General features: G+C 37.8%; 2 protein-coding genes across 2 annotated transcripts; both read right to left on the reverse strand.

Annotated features, from left to right (window-relative positions):
• Positions 1-5221: 5221 nt before the first annotated feature.
• LOC114621719 (olfactory receptor 469) lies at positions 5222-6166 on the reverse strand. Its single transcript, XM_028768077.1, has one exon. The coding sequence runs from the start codon at positions 6164-6166 to the stop codon at positions 5222-5224; it is 945 nt and encodes a 314-aa protein (XP_028623910.1).
• A 12769-nt stretch (positions 6167-18935) lies between these two features.
• LOC114621762 (olfactory receptor 481-like) lies at positions 18936-19874 on the reverse strand. Its single transcript, XM_028768122.1, has one exon. The coding sequence runs from the start codon at positions 19872-19874 to the stop codon at positions 18936-18938; it is 939 nt and encodes a 312-aa protein (XP_028623955.1).
• Positions 19875-21959: the final 2085 nt, after the last annotated feature.

Here is a 21959-nt window from a genome sequence, read left to right on the forward strand (position 1 = left end):
CATTTCTTTAAGGGATTTCTGTGATTCCTCTTTAAGGGCTTCTATCTGTTTACTTGTACTCTCCTGTATTTCTTTAAGAAAGTTACTTAATTCCTTCTTATAATCCTCTATCATCATCATGAGAAGTGATTTTAATTCTGAATCCCGCTTTTCAGGTGTGATGGGGTGTTCAGGGCTTGCTATATTGGGAGAACTGGGCACTGATGATGCCAAGAAACTTTGGTTTCCGTTGCTTATGTTCTTGCGCTTGCCTTTCGCCATCTGGTTAACTCTAGTGGTACCTGCCCTCACTGTGTAAAACTGGAGTCTGTATTTCCAGTTATCTTGCTTATTGCAGAGCTCCTCAGGGTCCAGAGGTCTCTGTGGTCTTATGCTCCTAATCTCCTGGGTGGAAGAACTCCTGGGACTCAGGCCACCTCTTGGATCTGGAAATCCTTCTGCTCTGAGTGCAGTGGGTCCTCGATGACTCAGGATTCAGTTTCAGCTGCTCTGAGTGCAGTAGCTCCAGCTGCTCTGAGTGCAGTGGCTCCTGGATGACTCAGGATTCAGTTTCTCAACAGGACAGGAGCAGACCGACTCTGTGTCTGCTCCAGCCCAGAGGACCAGGCAGGGGCGGAAGGGAAGTGGAATTCCGGAGGGGCCATGATATTGTATTATTAATAGTGTCAGAGATTGGTTCTTGCTCATGGGATCCCTCCATTGGGAATCTTACCTGGCTACAGGTGGTGTCCACTTCAGGATCCATGTCCCCTTAAAAACTTTCATAAACTGGCATCATCCTTAAGTGACCAAGCCAGCTCAGTCAGTCAACAGGTTCTCCAGTGCAGAAGTAAGGATTAAAAGAAAAGAGACAATTAGACAATTTTGCAGCATGACCCTAGCCAGTTCTGAGGCTGAAGGCAGGTTTGTTTTTTCCAAATTTTATTTTAAATCATTTTAATTACATGTAAGTATTTAGGTCAATTCTAGGTTGAGGAACCAGCAATACAATAGATACAATAGTCAAGGAACAAACAAGGCAATAGACAAAGTCCCGTGATCACTCCTGTGATCACTCTCATGATTGCTGTTTCTAAGGCCTCATCAGGATAACAACTAAGTATCTGAGCCTACTTTTCTGTCCTAGCCCACAGTCATATTCATGCCTGAAGCCTACTTCTTTGTTATAGCCTAAGACTCAGATTCCTGACTGAAATTACTTCTCTGTTTTAGCCAAAAATTAGATTCCTGCCTGAACTAACTTCCTTGTCATGGTCCAATGTCAGATTCCTGCCTAAAGCCCATTTCCTTGTCCTTGGCCAATGTCAGATTCCTTTCAAGCAGCCCTAAAAGCTCTCCACACTTAGGGCTTGCCAATTGATGTATATGTCATTCTTTAAATTAAGAGAATACTTTGTTGTATGTTCTTACTTACGTTGTACTTAAAAAAATTTTTTTTCATGACTCATTTTCTCTGTGTAGCCCTGGCTGCCCTGGAAGTCACTCTGTAGAAAAGGCTGGCCTCAAATTCAGAGGGATCCACTTACCTCTGCCTCTGAGTGCTAGGATTAAAGGTATGCACCACCACTTTCCATCAGTAATTCTCAGTTTTAATATAATCTAATTGGCAATCAGATCTGTTGTATCATATCATATCAATCATATCATCTATCTATCTATCAATCTATCTATCAATCTATCTATCTATCTATCATCTATCTTCTATCATCTATCATCAGTCTATCACCTATTTATTCATTCATTTATCCATCTACCACAAATCTTTCATCTATCCTATCTATCATCTATTTATCTGAGAGAGATAGTAGTAATTACTGTTATTGAACTTCTGCAATTGCCATCCACTCCTCCTTAACCTACCTAGTTGATTTAAAAACAATAATCTGTACTTATAATGTATCAGATCTCATCCTAAGGGGGATAACTTTCATTAACTCATCCATTCTTTACAACAACCCAGTGAAGAGGATTTAGTTTTTATTAAAAACAAGTAACCTGGGGCCCCATATAAGTAAGTAGCTAGCCCACAGTGATACAGCTTAGAAGATAAGTGATTGTCATTTGAATCCAGAGGATTTGGATTCCCCCTAAACTGTGTTTTTCCACTTTAATTTCCACAGCAGTTGTATTATGCCAAAAATCATGAATTCTCAGTATTAGGAATTTCCAATGGATTGCTTGACATATATATGATCTCAACTGTTTTAGGCTCTATGCATTTAGTCGATACCACAGAACACATAGACACATAGACAACTCTATGCTTACTTGGAAGTGAAAAGGATTGCTAGCGAGGGTGGGGAGGTGGGAGTGGATGGGTAGGTGGGGGCACATCCTCATAGAAGCAGGAGGAGGGGGATGGGATAGGGGGTTCCTAGGCGGGAGAGGGGAAATGGGGTAAGAGGAGAACATATGAAATGTAAATAAAATATCCAAAAAAAGAACTTTGTAACTAACAGAGCCCCCTAGTGGAGAGATGTTCCCTAGCCACTCAGCCCATCAGCCTTCTCATTGAGTTTACATCTTAAAGAAGGTGATGAGGAAAGAGAGATGGAAAAAAAAGATAGATGGGGTACAAAAGAGGAAAAGAATCAGTGGTTGGGATTACAAGGGGGAACAGGGGTAGTGTGGAAGACATAGGACAAAAAGAATCTCAAAACAACATTTTGTTGGAAAATTCCACAATGGTATCTAGCACATTCTATTCCATATATGTGTATATATGTATATATGTATGTATATACACATATATACACACTTACACACACACACACATATATAATCTCAATATAATATATTAAATATTTTATATAATTTAAAAATTAGGACTCAAAGTTTCACACTGGCATTTGTGATCCTGATATTTTTGGTGTGTGTCTCAGTTATAGTCTGTGCCAAATAAGGTTTAGAACCCAGTGCCAAGAACAGTTCAAACAAGATGAAGCATTCATTCAGTTAATCATTTTTTGGTAGTTATCTTCTTTCATTCATATCAGACTTCCATTTAAGTTTACTGTGTTTGATGATCCAAGTGAAAACTAGACATTGGGAGAAAAGGACACCACAGTGGCTATTTATAATAAGTTTCCAGCATTCACGGGTGAAAACCAAACCCTAACTAATAATTACCAGTGGACTAAAACCACAAATTCGCAGTGTCCTGCAGGGCAATAGTGGTGATCTCTGATTTTGAAATTTAGTAGGGCTCCTTAGAAGTGGCTTTACAAAGTATGGATTGTTATATGCAACATAAAGTAGATGCTTCACTATGATGGAAAAAGAGCTATTGCAAGTAGGGGTTGTGTGAGAGAGTCTTGAGGCAGTAGAGTGTGGGCACGCTCACAATTTTCAAAAGAGAGAAAATACCATGAGGGAGGGAGAAGGAGAACAAAGGCCACATCTAAGGTCTTAAAAATATTTTATTTTTATTTTAAGAATCTTATTAATAAGGTAGCAGATTTTCATAATATTCCATGTTGATTGTTTGTTTGTCCTCTTAGATCTTGCCTCCCCTTTCCTTTTGTATCATTTGGGCCTCAATACTCTTCTTTCCAGTTTGTTCTTCTCCATTCCACTTTCTTAAAGCTTCATTTTCCCCAAGTCTCATGGGCCCTTTTCTAGTTAGGGGCTAGAATCTTTTGAAGTTTTGATGAAGAAAATAATTTCTTTGGATATATGGCTATGGTGGTTATATATAGCATGACTTGGAAGATAGAGAGATAGGAAATTCATTAGTGATTGTATTCATTAAGCTTCTTCCCGAACAACAGTATATATATATATGCACAAAATACATTGATATATATTTACACACTTATATACATATTTAAAATATGTTCATATATTTATTACAATATTTTAAAATATTTATTACAAATGTTATATGTGTGATTTTGTTTTAATTATACATACAAAGGTGATATAAATGTATTTCCCTAATTATATATGTATTTATATATATATGTATATAAAAGAATAGAGAGATTAAGGAATTGTCTCATATAAGTCTGTAAAGTAGGTGAACAACTTGAAAATACTGATAAGAGTTGATATTGTAGTCTAGAGGTCTAGAGTTCCAAAACCTATCCTTTTTCAGAGAACCTTAGGCTTTTCTCTTAAGGTCTTTAACTGATTAGACAAGGGTGATCTATTTTAGGAATTTGCTTTTGAAGACCGTCAGTATAAATGTTAAGATTGTCATAAAAAATAGCATCGAAGGGAGATTTGGACTAGTGTCTGACCAAGCTCCTGGGTACCACAGCCTTATCAAGTTGATGGCTAAAGTTCATTACCTCATCAGAACTATTAATGATAAGTTGACTGTGAAAGAGGTTGGCCGAAGCTGAAGCACTGATAATGAGTACAGAGAGAAATAAAAAATATTCTTGTTCTCCAAACATGCAAAATTTTAATGAAGGAGTGCAGAGAAGGAAGATAAATTATTCTCATGCTTCTGGATCCATAAAGGGATTGAATCACAGAGTCTCATACTAGAGAAGACCAAGCTGGAAATCAAAGAAAGGAAGGAGAATGATTAATGAAGTGGTGGCCATCAGTGAATCCAGGTAAATTAAGATTCACAGGAGGAGCTGGGGACATGGCTTGGTGATACAAAGCTCAGTTATCAACTACTGGACATTGGGCTTCATTCCCAGCACCACAAAGAAAAATGAGAGGTTTTCAGGAGAGCAGGTTAATGAAAACAAAACAAAACAAACCCAGAAACAAACTCCAGGATTTGTGCAAAACACTTGTAAAATAAACTGAAAACAACTCCAGGAATATTACTTGTCATTTTCTCTCCAAAATGTTTCCTCAGAAACAACTCCTTTTACTCTGCATGTTGCAGGAAAAGTGATTGTTGAAAACAACGACACCCTTAATCATTTGGATGTTCTATAATTGCAATTTATAGCAAATGACTACTTTTGAAAGCAAATGACTACAAATAGAAATAATTTTTAGGAAATTACTTTTTATAAAAATAATTATTTTATTAATTATGAGTTTATTTAAATATGTTAAATGTAATTTACTGTGAAAATATGATTATTACTCAATATCTGAGCATCTACCCTCTGTAGTTGATAAAAAGCTTCCAAGTGGCTAATTATATATCAGAACATATACTCCAGCCACTGGAATTTAACTTCTTTTTGTTATTGTGTCTGTCTGTAGGATGTTATTACTATACCTAATCCTACAGTATAACATACATCATTTAAGAGAATATTTTCCTAGCAAGCTGTCTCCTCAGAGCACCCTTAATCTCATTGTTCCTGAGACTGTAGATGAGGGGGTTCAACATGGGGATCACCACCATGTAGAACACGGAAACCACTTTGTTCTGGTCAGTGGAGTAGCTGGACTTGGGCATTGCATAAATGAATGTTATGGTCCCATAGAACAGAGTGACTGCAGTGAGGTGGGAGGTGCAGGTGGAGAAGGCTTTCTGTCGACCCTCGGTGGAGCGCATCTTCAGGATGGTGATGAGGATATAGGTGTAGGAGATGGCTATGACAAACATTGTGACTATAATGACAAACGCAGAACAAAATGAGGCAGGAACTATGGGGACATCACCACCTGAACAGGAGAGCTCGACCAAAGGAGCCAAATCACAGAAAAAGTGATTGACTCTATTTGGTCCACAGAAGAGAAGAGGAAAGAAGGAAAGAAGAAAGGAGGAAGCATTAAGAAACCCACCGATATAAGATCCTACAATCAACTGGATACAGACTTGTGTGGACATTTTGGTGGAATAAAGCAGTGGGTTGCAGATTGCTATAAAACGATCATAAGCCATGGCAGCCAGAAGGAAACATTCAACTGTCCCAAAAAAAGCACCTGAGCCAAGCTGGATGGTACACCCAAGGTAGGAGATTGTGTTTCTCTCCACCAGGAAGTTGATAAGCATATTGGGTGTGACGGTAGATGAGTAGCCTATGTCAACAGAAGCCAAGTGGCTGAGAAAAAAGTACATGGGGTGATGGAGCTGGGAAGAGACTCTGATGAGAAAGATGGTGCTGAGGTTCCCAAACACAGTCACCAGGTAGATGCACAGGATGATAGTGAAGAGGACAACTCTAAGAACTGGGTCATCTGTTAAACCCAATAAAATGAACTCTGTCACTGCAGTGTGGTTCCCATCTTCCAAGAAAGCCATGAGTTGTAGCTTCTGTTAGACTAAGACTGTGATGGAGACAGTACAGGTAGATATTAATAAATATGTAGCACCATTCTCATTAACCCATGTATGAATACTATTATATAGTTTATATACACATAATATATAATACCTATATACAATATTTAATTTTATATAATGTATATCTAATATTGCATATAATTTTATATAATTAAATGTTATTAAAGGGCCTTAAAGACAAGGGTTTTAAAAGGAATTATAAGTAGAACAAAGTGGTTACAACATCTAAATAGAAGGTTATATGGTAAAGATTAGAGGAAGAAGTAACATTTTCTGAATGCTCACTAAATTTTCAGACCAGAAGTTAAGTTTAATATATATGGATATCTTAATTTCCAGGAGAAAATATTACATACTTTTATTTCTTCTATTTTATAGGCAAGGAAACTGAGTTTTAAAATGTTAAATTACTTGCGTTAGTTTACACAGGAAGTGGGTCAGGATATCAGATTCAGGCAGTCTGAACTCATTTCATTTCTTTTGAATTATATTGCAAGTGAGATCATCATTCTAGTTAAGTAAACAATAGTTACAAAGATGCTGAGTGCTGAACAGGAGCAGCTGGCTAACTCTTTAGCCTTCTGATGCACGAGCAAGGTACCTCCTTTGTTGTCTTACTCACAACGTCTATTGGTTAAGGGAGACTATGTTTTAGAACAAAATTTAAACTGAAAAGTCATATATCTTTCATAGAACAAGGGCTACCTAGAGAGGAATTTAAAGTTATAAATGAAGTCACTATTTACAATTTTAAATTTTAATATTTTCAGTGCAGCCATAGCTTTCTGAAGTCATTTGAAGTATCAGACGACTAATATTTCAAGTGTAATTATCAAGCTTTACTCAACTGCATCAAATCCTTTTCTACTGAATTTTTTTTTTACTTGAAGTATGTTGGAATTAAAAAATTTCCAGCCTATAAAGTGAAAAGTGTTGCTGGGGAGATGGCTCAGTGGTTAAGAATATTGCTGTTTTTGCAGAGGACCTAGGTTTACTTCCCAGCACCCATATTGGATAGCTCACCACTGCCTGTAGCTCCAGTTATAGGGGTTCCAGGTCCCCAGTTTGGCTTCTTTGTACACTGGGTACTCACACTGTCACACATACATGCACACCCACATATACACATAAAATAAAAACATACTCAAGGCTCACTCACCTATAAGACAGGTTGAATCTCATCCCTGCCACAGACACCCTTCTGGCCTACCCTGCCATAAGTTGTCTTTATTTTCTTTTTTGGCCCAAAGTGTCTTTTGTCTGGGATGCTCGAGCATCCATACAATCAATAAATGAAGCAAATTTTTCTAAAAGAAACTTATTATTAGTGGATCCTATGGCTACTCTTCTGGCCTCTGTAAATTCCAAGTGTTTAAAATTATTCACTCTTTTAGCCTTATGGCAGAGTGCTAAATTGACATAGTTAGAGACAATGTGGTTTTTGGACTTAGAGGTAGTAAACTGGTCATGCTGGTTTGTCCATGTGAACTCTACAATGAAAATTTAATTTACCACAGTTGAAGTTATTTGTTACCGAACTTCTTGTTATATCTATACTATTGCTAAAGATGACCTCAAGATACAGCTACTATGTGAAGGAAGAGTCCTTTTAAGTGGTAAATGGAAATAATGTTTATTTATAAAAGCTCAAATCTTACCTGTTGAAAAGAAGAATCCATTTATCTTATGGTTATTATTATTACATGGACACTATGCCATCTTTTATAAAGTTTGACTGAGGCTAAGTCTCTGAAGATGTCAGAAATTCAAAAGTGAATCCAAATACAACAGGGAGCAGGAGCACAGCCTCAAGTGAATATTGAGTAGCTCAATTCATATCAACACACCTAATTTTCAAGAATTCTGTCCATCCTGAAATATCTATTTTAAAGTAAGCAATGGTGTATTTTTATTTAATAACTACAGTGAATAAAATAATGCTGTCCCATACCTAAGTTATATTGGCCCTAGGTTTACTTTGTTATTTCAATTTAGCCCACCAGGCCCTGACGATTGGTTGGTTCCAAATTTATTATATACATTATATAAATACATTAAATACATTATATAAATCCAGTTTATTATATACATTATGCATGTTTGACATAGTCAAATAATAAAATTTATTAACTAAAAATACAAAATTGAAAATACAAATATGTAACAATTCTTCATTTTATAAATAAATGTTTTATAGTAAATAAAGGGCATTCCACTTTTTTCTTTTTGGTTTTTCGAGACAGGGTTTCTCTTTGCAACAGCCCCCACTATACTAAAATTCATAGCTATCTGCCTGCCTCTGCCCTCTGAGTGCTGAGATAAAAAACATCCACCAATGCCACCTAGCTATTTTTTTAGAAATACAGGGATGGAAATAACATTTAAAATACACACATAATTTTTTATAGCCAGAGGTGGATAATATATTCTTTCAATTTACATTAAACACTGAATATAAGCTAATGGATAAAGTACTTTTCATGAATTTTAGTTTTCAGAGATTTCAGATAAAAAGGAGTAGAGAATAAATCAACTTTATAAACACAGAACATGCCAGGATGAAGAGATGGCCAGCAGTTTAGACACTTGCTCCTCTTGCAGTGGAATGGAATTCAGTTGCAGCACCCACTTTGGGCAGCTCATACTGCCTTTAACTCTAGCTCCAGGGGATGTGTGACTACTCTTCTGACCTCTGTAGTAACCCAGCCACACACGTTATCTTAGTTAGGTTTTCTGTTGCTGTGATGAAATACATGACCAAAAAGCAAGTTGGTGAGGAAGGATTTATTGGACTTACATTTCAGCATTATAGTCTATCAGTGAATGAAGTCAGGAAAAGAACTCAAACAGGGCAGGAACCTGGAGGCAGGAGCTGTTGAGTGCTGCTTATTGGCTTCCTCCCCATGGCTTGCTCAGCCTGCTTTCTTATAGAACCTAGTACTTCTAGGTCAGGGGTGGCACTACCCACAAGGGGCTGGGCCCTGCCAACAATCACTAATTAAGAAAATACTCTGCAGGTTTGCCTACAGCCAGATTTTATGGAGGCATTTTTGTATTTGAGTTTCCCTCCCCTCAAATGACTATAGTTGGTGTCAAGTTGACATAAATCTAGCCAGCACACATGGGAATATACACACAGACACAGACATATACATAAATAAAATTCAAATAAGTATTTAAAACAAACAAACCCAGAGCATAGTATGCACGGTGTGGCAGGAACAAGCAATCAATGGGTTCACATGGCAGCTAGAAGGTAACTGTAGTGCTTGGTTAAGGAGCCTAGTGAGAGAATCCAAACACAGTAGATGATATCTGAGTGAGAATGACAGAGGACCCATTGATGCAAATGGGAGAAATAGCTGCCAGACATAATCTGTAAATGCAAAGATCCCAGGAACTTCAATAAATTAAAAATGAAGCTATGGTAAGCCATGCAGAGACTCAGGTCAGGGAAAAATGATTGCATTTCACTTTTTAAAAGAAATGGGAAAGTGATAGAAATATTTTTCAGCAGTGTGAGATGGTATAATTTATATACGTGTGTTATTAAGTGTAGCTACAAACTTCCTTAGCTTATGCTTGTCTTCAAATGTCCTTATTCTGCCACAAACATTAAGAGAAAGTTTTCCTAAATACAGCAACCATGACTGACAGTTCTTTACTTTGAGGGTTTGAACTATTTTACTCTACATTTTCCTGGCTTCCAGGGCTGCGGATGAAGGCTCTGGTGTTATTCTGATGTGTTTGCCTTTGTACTTGAGTTCATGTCTGTTCCTTAGACCTTTTAATATATATTTTTTTCCTGTGTATTTTGACATCTTGTAGTGTAGTATGTTGTGAGGAATCTGATCTATTTATGACTATTTGGAGTTCTAAATTCCTCCTGTGCTTAGATGTCAATTTCTCTGTCTAGATTCTGGGAGAATTTTCTGTTATAATTTAATTGAATTGATTCTCTGTGGTTTTATTTATCTCAGCTCCTTCTTTTAATCCATGGATTCTAGGTTCATTGTTTTGACTGTATGCTATAGTTCTTGTGGTTATATTAATTTTTTCCTTATTGCTCTCTGAAAATAGTGTTTTGCTGTCCTGCATTTCTGATACTCTTTCCTCTGCTACATTGAGTTGATTTGTGATGCTTTGTAACAATCTTACTTTTGATTCTTTGGCCTTTTCATTTCCAGCATTTCTGCTTTTCTTTTTTTTAATCTCTTAACATAATATTTTTATTGATTATTTGGGTATTTCACATTATATACCCTGGTCATATTCTTTTCCTAGTCCTTCCCTGTCCTCCCCTCACCCTTCCCCCCAGAAACAAAGAAAGAAAGAAAGAAGGAAAGAAAGGAAAGAAAGGAAGAAGGAAAGAAAGAAACAGAAAGAAAGATAGAAAAAAAGAAAGAAAAAAAATGTTCAATTTGTGTTATCTATTCACTGAGGCGCCAAACACTCAGTGGCTTGTCCCCTAGATAGAGCTGAGTCCTTATGCAGGCCTATTGGAGGTAATCTACTGTGGAATGTGACACCCCAGTATTTTTGCGGGGAGGATGGGGTTCAGGTAGGCATTGGCAAGGAAGTCTTCCATGCTCCTTTTTCTCAAATATGCATCATTGATGTCACTGGGAAGGTAGTTTGTTTGCTCATTATGGACCATGGGAGCATAGATGATGGGCTTTCACATGGTTTCTGGTGTGAGTACAGACAATGAACAGGGCTGTCAGTTGTGGTAGGGCCAGGTCATGGATAAGCCCTCTAATTCAGCTGGGATCAGGAACATCAACATGGATTGTGGTTGCAGCATAAGCCATAGACACCCATCTGGCATTTGATGAGAACATGGGCCATGGACATCAACACAGACCCAGCTGCAGTACAATCAAGGACCAGACATTTCCCTCTGTGGCAACGTGGACATCACCATAGCCTTAAGTGGCAGTACAGGCCACTCAGATCATAATGGCCCCTGGCAGAGCATGGCCAGAAAACATCAACATGGCATCAGGCTGCAGCATAGACCACAGACATCTGTGTTGTCTTCAGTAGTAGCACAGGCCATAGAGATCAGCTTTGCTGAAGTTTTCTGTCATGTTGGTAACTTTTTCATCTACACTGTCAATGTTCTCATTAATTTTTCTTCTGCTACTGAGTTTTCTCTCAAGATCTGGGGCTGAATTCATCTACTTATTTGCATATTCCTCAATTTAAGTCATTAATCATTTTTTTAATCTAGTAAACTTTTTAAAGTCTTCAGTATTTAATGCATTTTGGTAACTTTAAGTTTCGTAGTTGAAGAGATGAACTCTCTTAGAGCAGTTATGCTACCTTGCTGAACCCTGTCTCTTTTGTCCCTGTGCTACAGTTTGTGCATCTTATGGTTTTAAAAGTTTCAAAAACAATCATCCATAATGATCAATTTGGTTTCATCCCAGGGATGCAGGGATAGTTCAATATACAGAGCTCCCTCAATGCAATCCACTATATAAACAAACTCAAAGGGGAAAACCACACGATCATCTTATTAGATGCCGAGAAAGCATTTGACAAAATTCAACATCCCTTCATGGCAAAAGTTTTGGAAAGATCAGGAATTCAAGGCCCATACATAAATACAGTAAAACCAGTATACAGAAACCAGTAGCTAACATCAAAATAAATAGAGAGAATCTTGTAGCAAGCCTACTAAAATCAGGGACTAGACAAGGCTACCCACTCTCTCCCTACCTATTCAATATAGTACTGGAAGTCCTAGCCAGAGCAATTGGCAACAAAAGAAGGTCAAAAAGATACAAATTGGAAAGGAAGAAGTCAAAATATCACTATTTGCCGATGATATGATAGGATACTTAAGTGACCCTAAAAATTTCACCAGAGAACTTTTAAACCTGAAAAACAACTCTAGCAAAGTGGCTGGATATAAAATCAACTCAAACAAATCACTAGCCTTCCTCTACTCAAAGGATAAACAGACTGAAAGAAATTAGGGAAACAACATCTTTCACAATAGTCACAAATAATATAAAATATCTTGGTGTGACTATAACTAAGCAAATGACAGATCTGTATGACAAGAACTTCAAGTCCCTGAAGAAAGAAACCAAAGAAGATCTCAGAAGATAGAAAGATCTCCCATGCTCATGGATCGGCAGGATTAATAAAGTAAAAATGACCATCTTGTCGAAAGGAATCTACAAATTTAATGCAATCCCTATCATCATTTCAACTCAATTCTTCATTGAGTTAGAAAGAGCAGTTTGCAAATTCATTTGGAATAACAAAAAACCCAGGATAGCAAAAACTATTCTCAACAATTAAAGAACATTTGGGGGAATCACTGTCCCTGATCTCAAGCTGTATTACAGGGCAATAGTGATAAAAACTGTATGGTATTGGTATAGAGACAAGCAGGTAGATCAATGGAATAGAATTAAAGACCCAGAAATGAACCCACACACTTATGGTCACTTGATCGTTGACAAAGGAGCTAAAACCATCCAGTGGAAAAAAGACAGCATTTTCAATAAATGGTGCTAGTTTAACTGGAGGTCAGCATGTAGAAGAATGCAAATCGATCCATTCTTATCTCCTTGTACAAAGCTCAAATCCAAGTGGATAAAGGATCTCTACATTAAACCAGATACACTGAAACTAATAGAAGAGAATGTGGGGAAAAGCCTTCAACACGTGGATACAGGGGAAAATTTCCTGAACAGAACACCAATGATCTATATTCTAATATTGAGAATTGACAAATGGGACCTCATAAAATTGCAAAGCTTTTGTAAGGCAAAGGGCAGTGTTAATAGGACAAAACGGTAACCAACAGATTGGGAAAAAAATCTTTACCAATCCTACATCAGATAGAGGGCTAATATCCAATACATACAAAGAACTTAAGAAGTTAGACTCCAGAGAAACAAATAACCCTATTAAAAATAGGGTATAGAGCTAAACAAACAATTCTCAACTGAGGAAACTCAAATGTCTGAGAAGCACTTAAAGAAATGTTCAGTATTCTTAGTCATCAGGGAAATGCAAATCAAAACAACCCTGAGATTCCACCTCACACCAGTCAGAATGGCTAACATCAAAACCTCAGGGACAACAGATGCTGGAGAGGATGTGCAGAAAGAGGAACACTCCCATTGTTGGTGGGATTGCAAGTTGGTACAACCACTCTGGAAAGCAGTCGGGTGGTTCCTCAGAAAACTGGACATAGTACTACTACCTGACAACCCATCTGTAGCACTCCTGGCCATATACTCAAGAGATGCTCCAGCAATATAACAAGGACACATGCTCCACTATGTTAACAGCAGCCTTATTTACAATAGCCAGAAGCTGGAAAGAACCCGGATGTCCTTCAATAGAGGAATGGATACAGAAGATGTGGTGCATTTACATAATGGAGTACTACTCAGCTATAAAAAATGACGACTTCATGAAGTTTTTAGGCAAATGGATGGAGCAATAAATATCATCCTGAGTGAGGTAACCCAGTCCCAAAAGAACACACAAGGTATGCACTCACTAATAAGTGGATATTAACCCAAAAGCTTAGAATACCCAAAATACAACTCACAGATCACATGGAGCTCAAGAAGAAGGAAGACCAATGTGTGGAAGCTTTGGTTCTTCTTGGAAGGGGAAACAAAATACTCATGGGAGGAAATACAGAGAAAGAGTGTAGATCAGAAACTGAGGGAAAGGCCATACAGAGACTGCCCCACTTGGGGATCTATCCCATATACAGTCACCAAACCCAGATACTATTGTGGATGCCAAATATTGCATGCTGACAGGAGCCTGGTATGGCTGTCTCCTGAGACCCTCTGCTGGAGTCTGACAAATACAGAGATGGATGCCTACAGCCAACCATTGAACTGAGCACAGGGATCTCCAATTGGGGAGTTAGAGAAAGGGCTGAAGGAGCTGAAGGGATTTGTAACCCCATAGGAAGAACAACAATATCTACCAACTAGATCCCCAGACCTCCCAGGGACTAAACCACCAACCAAAGTGTATACACATGGAGGGACCCATGGCTCCAGTTGCATATGTAGTACAGGATGGCCTTGTGAAGCATCAGTGGGAGGAGAGGCCTTGGTCCTGTGAAGGCTTGATGCCCCAGTGTAGGGGAATGCCAGGGCAGGGAGGCACGAGTGTATGGGTTGGTGGAGGAACACCCTTATAGAAGCAGGGGGAGGGGGATGTAATAGAGGGATTCCGGGGGGAGGAACAGTGAAAAGTATAACTTTTGAAATGTAAATAAAGAAAATATCTAATAAAAAAGTTTTTAGAGGATCTTCTTACTGAGTAGTATATTGTCAAAGGATCCATGCTTAATAGCACTTTGAAAGAAGAAAATAAACCATTGAAACAGTAACATCATACCTTTCAAGACATAGAAATACATCTAAAATGGATTAAAACATGCTAAGTCAGCACCAATCACCATAAAACAGAAAATGACAAACCACTGAAAAGCATGCTGTGTAGTTAAAAATTATTATGACAAGTGGGGTAATAATAAATGAAAGAGGTAGATGAAAGGGGCTGGGAAAGTGGGGAGATAGTGAAGAAGTAGGGTAGAGCAAAGAGAGAAAAAATGGAAACTTCAGTGAAGGAACAAAGAGCAATCTATTAGTGAAAAGAAAAAAATTCCCAAGAGTAAGAAAAAAATTTTCAGGACTCAGATTAGAGAAATGTAAGAGCATATATGAAAGAAATAAAAGGATGCATTTAAAAGAAAACAAAGTAATGTCAAAATATGACTAAAAGCTGTGGTGGGAGAAGAAAGCAAACAGTTGCAAAAAAAATCAGGAAAGAAAATATATTACCTAATAATGTTATAAACCTACTTTAAATTGATTCTTTAAAGGGAAATGGCACAAAAATATAAGCTTCAAAAACAAAATGATTTATAAATGCTGTTAAAAGTGTGGTTAAAAAGCAAAATAAGGAGAAAAAAAACATAAGAAGCTCACACTGCTCTGGCAGAGGGCCTAAGTTTCGTTCCTGGACCCACAGGGCAGACAGCAATTGCCTATAAGTGCAAATCTAATAGATCCAAATAACCATTTCTGGTCTCTGCAGCCTCCTGCATATGTGAGTGCATACACACATATGCTCACATAAATAAAATTAAATGTAAAAAGAGGAAAATTGAAATTTGTGATCTAATAAGCCTGTTTAAAAGACACACAGTCCAGATAGTTTATAAGCCCAATGCTTAGATAGGGCAGACACAGGGCTATTCTAACTTTTTCCCCAGCTATAAGCCCCTTGTCATTGTTTTTCCTGGCCACACAGGAGGAAATGTGTGGAGGCTTCCATGGAGCCTTCCTCCTCTCCATCTATCCATCCTCCTCCCCCCTCTCTCTACTTGCAACCTCCTCTCAAGCTCCAGTACCACCCTTCTTCCTCCACTGTCCAATCACAGACTTTTGACTTTTACTGATGAGTTAGACTGGGGAGAAAGTTCACATGGCATCACTTGAGTATGTGAGTATCTGCTCTTTGGGAATAACCACATCTTGAGGAACCAGCTTTAGCATTAGGGTATAAGCAACATCAGACTGATCCACAACAGGATGTAGTGTTTCTGCAGTTTTGGGGTTCTCAAATGTTGGAAAAATGTTTGTGAAGTGTCTGGTGGCTGATTCTAGGCTCTTGACTTCCCTACTGTTCTTGAGCTGCCTTGTCTGAGGTCTGACCAAGCTGTCTTCACTTTGGTAGCTTTCTTTGGTACCAGAGACCTCTACTGGACACAAACAGATTTGTAGTATATGGACTGGACAGATTCTCCTACACTCCCAGGTCATAAACCCTCGGGTGACTAATATCATAGCTAGGAGTGTCTCCCACATGTTTTGCGGATTTATAAACCACCACAGCACTGGGATGCGGAGGACATGTTTTCATGCTTTCAAGACCTCCTATGTGTTAATTATCCTTATGCAGCAGTGCAGCTGTGGGTATTCCAGAGCACTATTGAAACATCAGTGTTACCAGGCTCCAAGGCAATGAGCAGCAGATGTTGATCCACCTTTAAGCTGTAGGTTCAGTGGTACTGAGCTCTAAGGTGATCCTCAATTGATGATATCTGCTGTGGGCTTTTGAGGGTTAGGCTATCTTTACACATGTTTCTTCCTGATCTAAACCTGCCACCTGTATTCTGCCACCTTTATTTTTGGGCTTGTCAGTATCTAACCTTTCCTGCTCTCTGGCAGCTCCCTGGCCTTCCTTCACTCTGGAGCTATGGAATTCTAATTTGGAACTCTCAGACCAGTGGTTCTTCCCTATTCTCAGTCCCTTAGGGTAGCCTATTTTTCAATGATGGTTTCACTCAATATGGTACTAAGCACTGAGTCACATAGAGTGATTAAATGGAATTTCTATTGTTTGTTAACCTTTCTAATGGAAGAATCACTTAACAAAATGTATGGATTTGATGCTGGTAAGGGTAGTGGTTTTGTCTTGAGATCTGGACTATCTGCGCTTTCCTTGAGATCCTTTAAATAATAGCAGAAATAATCACTATTATTGAACTGTAGATGCCAGTCACTTTTACTCAGTAAATAATAATTTACACTTACACTGTGCCAGGACTTACTCTGAACATGTTACATATATCAGTTCATCTCTTTATTACAATACCATGAAATGGCTGTATTACTAATATTAACTTGCAAGTAAATAACGTGTGGCCAAAAGGGAGAAAATAACCAATACAGTAGGGGTTCAGTATGGTGTCTTTTTTATTCTATTTTAATTACTTTAATTAATTTTTTTAACAACAATCACAGTCTAATTTTGTAAAGTAAATAAACATAAATAAATGCTAGAAAGATCACAGATGGCAATAAAGGAATTTGGAGGGCCATTGTTATAATGGATGTCAAGTTTCCACCTGATTGGTTTAGAAGCGCTTAAAAGTGAGAACTAGAACAAAGACATGTAAGACTGGTGGTGTAGCTCAGTGGTAGAGTTGTTGCTTAGCATGTATAAAGCCACAAGTTTAAATAAACAATATATATGATTTTTTAAAGCACAGGCAAGCAAGCAAAGAGTGTATTGTAGGTTTAAAATGTGATACTATTAAATTAAACCTTTACAGTTCATTTTGAAATGAAGAGTAGATCCTAAGAATATATTCTGACAGTTGCACTCTTCAGACTGTAGATGAACGACTTCAACCTGGGCTTCAACTCTATGGAGGATAGACCTTATTTAGTTCTGGTCAGTGGAATAGATGTACTTGAACACCATGTAAACGAATGTGACGGACACAGAACAGAGTGACTGCAGTGAATGGAAGGTGCAGGTGGAGAAAGTTTGGATGAGTTACATCTTCAGGCTGATAATGAGGATATAGATGAAGACACAACCATAACCAACACTCAACTCAATGGAGCCAGAAGAGATGAAGGGGATAACCCCAATGAAAGACATCCGAGCAGGAAAGATTCAGCAAAGGAAAAGCATCACAGAAAAAGTGATCTATTTCTTTTTGTTATGTAAAGGACAGACCTCCAAATCAACTAGTATAATTTCAAATGTTCACACATCCTCCAACTCAGGGAGATAAGGAGCTTAAATTAGATGATGAAGACTTTAGGACACATGTGGATGTAGAAGAGCAGGGACAAGCAGATTGCAATATAGTGGTCAGAGGCCATGACAGCCAGAAGGTAGTGCAAACATTGCTTGAGTCAACCTCACAACTTTACAAAAGTAATGAGGCTTCAAAATCTAGAACTGGATGAAAGTTCCACAGAACATATTTTTAAACATGTTTTAAGAGTTTATCAAGAAAGGAAAAATAACAGAATCAGTGAAGATATAGAAAATTTCAAAATCAGTTTACTTTATTCCATTTGATACATATGTACTACAGAGCTTTATTATTTAAAGCTAGTATGTTGCTACTGAAGAAGAGATCCCAGAACTGTCAGATAAAGGAACATGTAAAACATTGTCATTAATTGCCTGGGCATGGAGCACATGGTACTTCCAAGATGGTAATTTATAAGTTATCTATCTATCTATCTATCTATCTATCTATCTATCTATCTATCTATTACTTAATAGAAAAAGCCTAAGACCACAGACTCCAGTAATTATTTGTGGAGGGAAGAAAAAGTACATTAATCTCAAAATGTGCACATTTAATTTGAACCCTAGCAGACATGTGAAAAATTACATGTATTATTGCATTACTATAGACAGTGATAAATTACAGATACTAATAACACATAGCATGTATGTGAACACAAAGTAAAATGAATATGATAGAGAGGTAGCTCAGTCAGTATAGTGCCTGCCTTACTGATAAGCATCTGAGTTGACTCACTAGAGCCCATATAAAAATTAGACAGGATAGTGCATGTTTGTAATTATAGAGTGAGATATAGACAGAAGGACTCAATGGTCAACCAGATTAGCCTAGTTGGCAAATTTTATGCAACTGAGGGCCAGTGTTTCAAAAAAAAATCAAGATGGATGATCTTCTGATAAATGACAGTAGGGATTGTTCTCTGGCTTTTAGCTGTATGTGTACACATTTGCACATTCACCTGCACATATATGTGCTTTTGTATACATAAGGACAACACATACATATGAGGTTAATGGGCATTATATGATATATAATAAATTTATAATATATGACATAAGTTCTCTAAATGATTACTTAGCTAATTTCTGGATTCATATTAAATTTTATTCAAAATGAGGAATGTGTTCTTGCCATCAATTTCCTCATGGCCTCTTTTACCTCCTTGTTCCTCAGACTGTAGATCAAGGGATTCAGCATGGGGATCACCACTGTATAGAACACAGACACCACTTTAATTTGGTTGGGCGAGTGGCTTGACTTTGGTATGACATAAACAAATGTAACTGTCCCATAAAACAAGGTGACTGCAGTGAGGTGAGAGGCACAGGTGGAGAAGGCCTTGTGCCTGCCCTCAGTAGAGCGCATCCTGAGGATGGAGTGAAGGATGTAGACATATGAAATAATGATTATGAACAGAGTGATGACGATGATGGAGCCTGCTGAGATGACAGGAGACATTTCAGCAACATAAACATGGGTACAGGAAAGCTCCACCAGTGGTGGGAGGTCACAGAAGAAGTGGTTGATTTTATTTGGTCCACAAAAGGTCAGGCTCAACAAACAGCTGGTACATGATGAAGAATTCACACATCCACCCACATAGGAAATAACCAATAAGATGAAGCAGACTCTGGGAGACATGAGAGTGGAGTAAAGCAGGGGTGAGCAGATGGCCACATAGCGATCATAGGCCATGGCGGCCAGCAGGAAGCCCTCAGCAGTCCCAAAGACCACATCAGATCCAAGCTGGACTATGCAGCCAGTCACAGGGATAGCAGTTCTCTCTCTCAGGAAACTCACAATCATGACAGGTGTGACTGAGCTGGAGTACCCAATGTCTACAAAGGCCAAGTGGCTGAGGAAGAGGTACATTGGGGTGTTAAGCTGGGGGCTTCTTCTGATCAACATGATTATGCTGACATTGCCCAATACGGTGGTGAGGTAGACACCCAGGAACAACACAAAGAAGATATAACAAAGGGTGGGGTCTTCAGTTAGCCCCAAAATAATGAACTCTGTTACCATTGTATGGTTTCTAGGCTCCATCTTTTTTTAAAAAAGATTTCTACTGAAATAAAACCAGTGGTTATCAGAATACGTTAAATGACCTCATGATTGATATGCACCGTTTCACATTTAGCCCATTAAAAATAAATGTGGATCTCATTTTTGTCTGATGTTTGTTTCCGCTCAAATGTTCTCTAAACCAAGTTAAACCAATTATTCTGAATAATTTCAGAATATTTATCAATATTTATCTTAAGATTATAGATACAGAGCAAGCAGTGATTCAGATCAGAACACAGGACTCACTCACAGATATGGCATTTGATCAAATAAGGAGATGTAATTAATGCACAGAGGGCTGATGTTCTGAGACCCCAAATGGTTGAAGTGACAATTGTATGGTGGTCTTTATGGTATCTATTCAACTCTATTTCTCATACCACCAGAATCTTTTTATGTGATACATCTACAATAAGCAGGACCTCTAACTAGCCCAGGGTTCAACTGTGAGAACAGGGAATATACTGTACATATACTCAAAGTGAGTTAGAGCTGTACTGTGTTAGCTCACAATAAATTTCCAACATTAATTTATTGGAGCAGCTTAACACCACCTGGTTAGTATAATCATAATTAGTATAAATGGAAATTTCACATGGAGATTAATCCTGAGAAAAGCATGAGAAATAATTCTATTTGAGGTCATTATTTGTACTTTAAGAACTGTGCAGATGAGCAAAAGAATTTATTCCATAATATTACATTATGATAGCTTATGAAATATGTTAGCAAGATAGCAGATCCTTATGATAGCCACATGGGGGCATCAGATTGTTTCATATGAAAGGAATATCAAAAATTTAGTTACTTTAATAAAAACCAAATGAGTAGTTTAATCAGGAGAATAGACAGAACACTGAAATGAAGGTAGACTATTATTAAGGAAATAGTGCTAACAAGAAATACCCTAATATATTTTTTATGAATTCTTGAATTACCAACATAGGTAATTAATACATAAGATATATTAATTAGCTATAATCATAGGGAACTGTATATTGAATCTCATGGATGATATTAGTGTGCACTCTACTTTAGATTTTAAATTAGCACAGTCATTTTAAAGAACACTATAGAAATTCCTCATACACTAATGGTAGAATTTCCATATGATACAATAACTATACTTCTGGGAACGTATTCACAGAAATTATTATGTTGGAGCTATTTCCGTTCTTCCGTCTTTCTCTTAACATTACCTACTTTAGCCAAGATATGAAAGTAATTTACACATCCATTCATATATTAATGCACTTCTAGGAATCTGAGTTTCTACCACTTGGATTTAAGCAGTGCTTAGTAATTTAGCTAAAAGAACAAATAATAAAATGACATCTAATGGCTTATTGCTATACTCAGATCAGTACATCACTTCACTTCATCAGAGAAGCTTCTTCTTGTGGTAGATGGTAATTACCACAGAGACCCACAACTGCACAATGTGCAGAGAATAAGAGACTGTAGAGTCCTTAGCCCTAAATGGGACATTTATTTTCTCAGGGGTTCTATGCAGTAGAGGGGATAGAGAGATTATGAGCCAGAGGCAGTGGCAAACTTCAAGGAAGCAGTGTCTTTCGGACACAACTAGGCAGATGCACATGTAAACTTACAATGGTTGTGACAGCATGAACAAGACCTGTATGAGCTCAAGCCATACAAAAAACCCAGCCTGGACGAGGGCAGGTGGGCACAAAATTCCATCCATACCTGAGTAGCTATTAACATTTGATTTCTTCTGGGAGAGTAGAAGTCTGTTTTCTTCAGTGGAGTGACACTTAGAATATAGATCATACTCTAAGACAAGCATTACACCCAGGAGTAGATAGCTAACACTAACTGGAGAGGGTAGGTTTAGGAAAAAAAGAGAGGAGACAGAGATAGAGAGACAGATCAAGAGAGATAAAGACAAAGACAGACACAGAGACAGAGATAGAGAGACAGACACCACAGAGACAGATATATATGGAGAAAGAGAGAAGATAGAAAGACACACACACACACACACACACACACACACAGAGAGAGAGAGAGAGAGAGAGAGAGAGAGAGAGAGAGAGAGAGAGA

The sequence above is a fragment of the Grammomys surdaster genome, unplaced genomic scaffold (genome assembly GCF_004785775.1).
Source record: "Grammomys surdaster isolate TR1022 unplaced genomic scaffold, NIH_TR_1.0 184, whole genome shotgun sequence".
NCBI lineage: Eukaryota > Metazoa > Chordata > Mammalia > Rodentia > Muridae > Grammomys > Grammomys surdaster.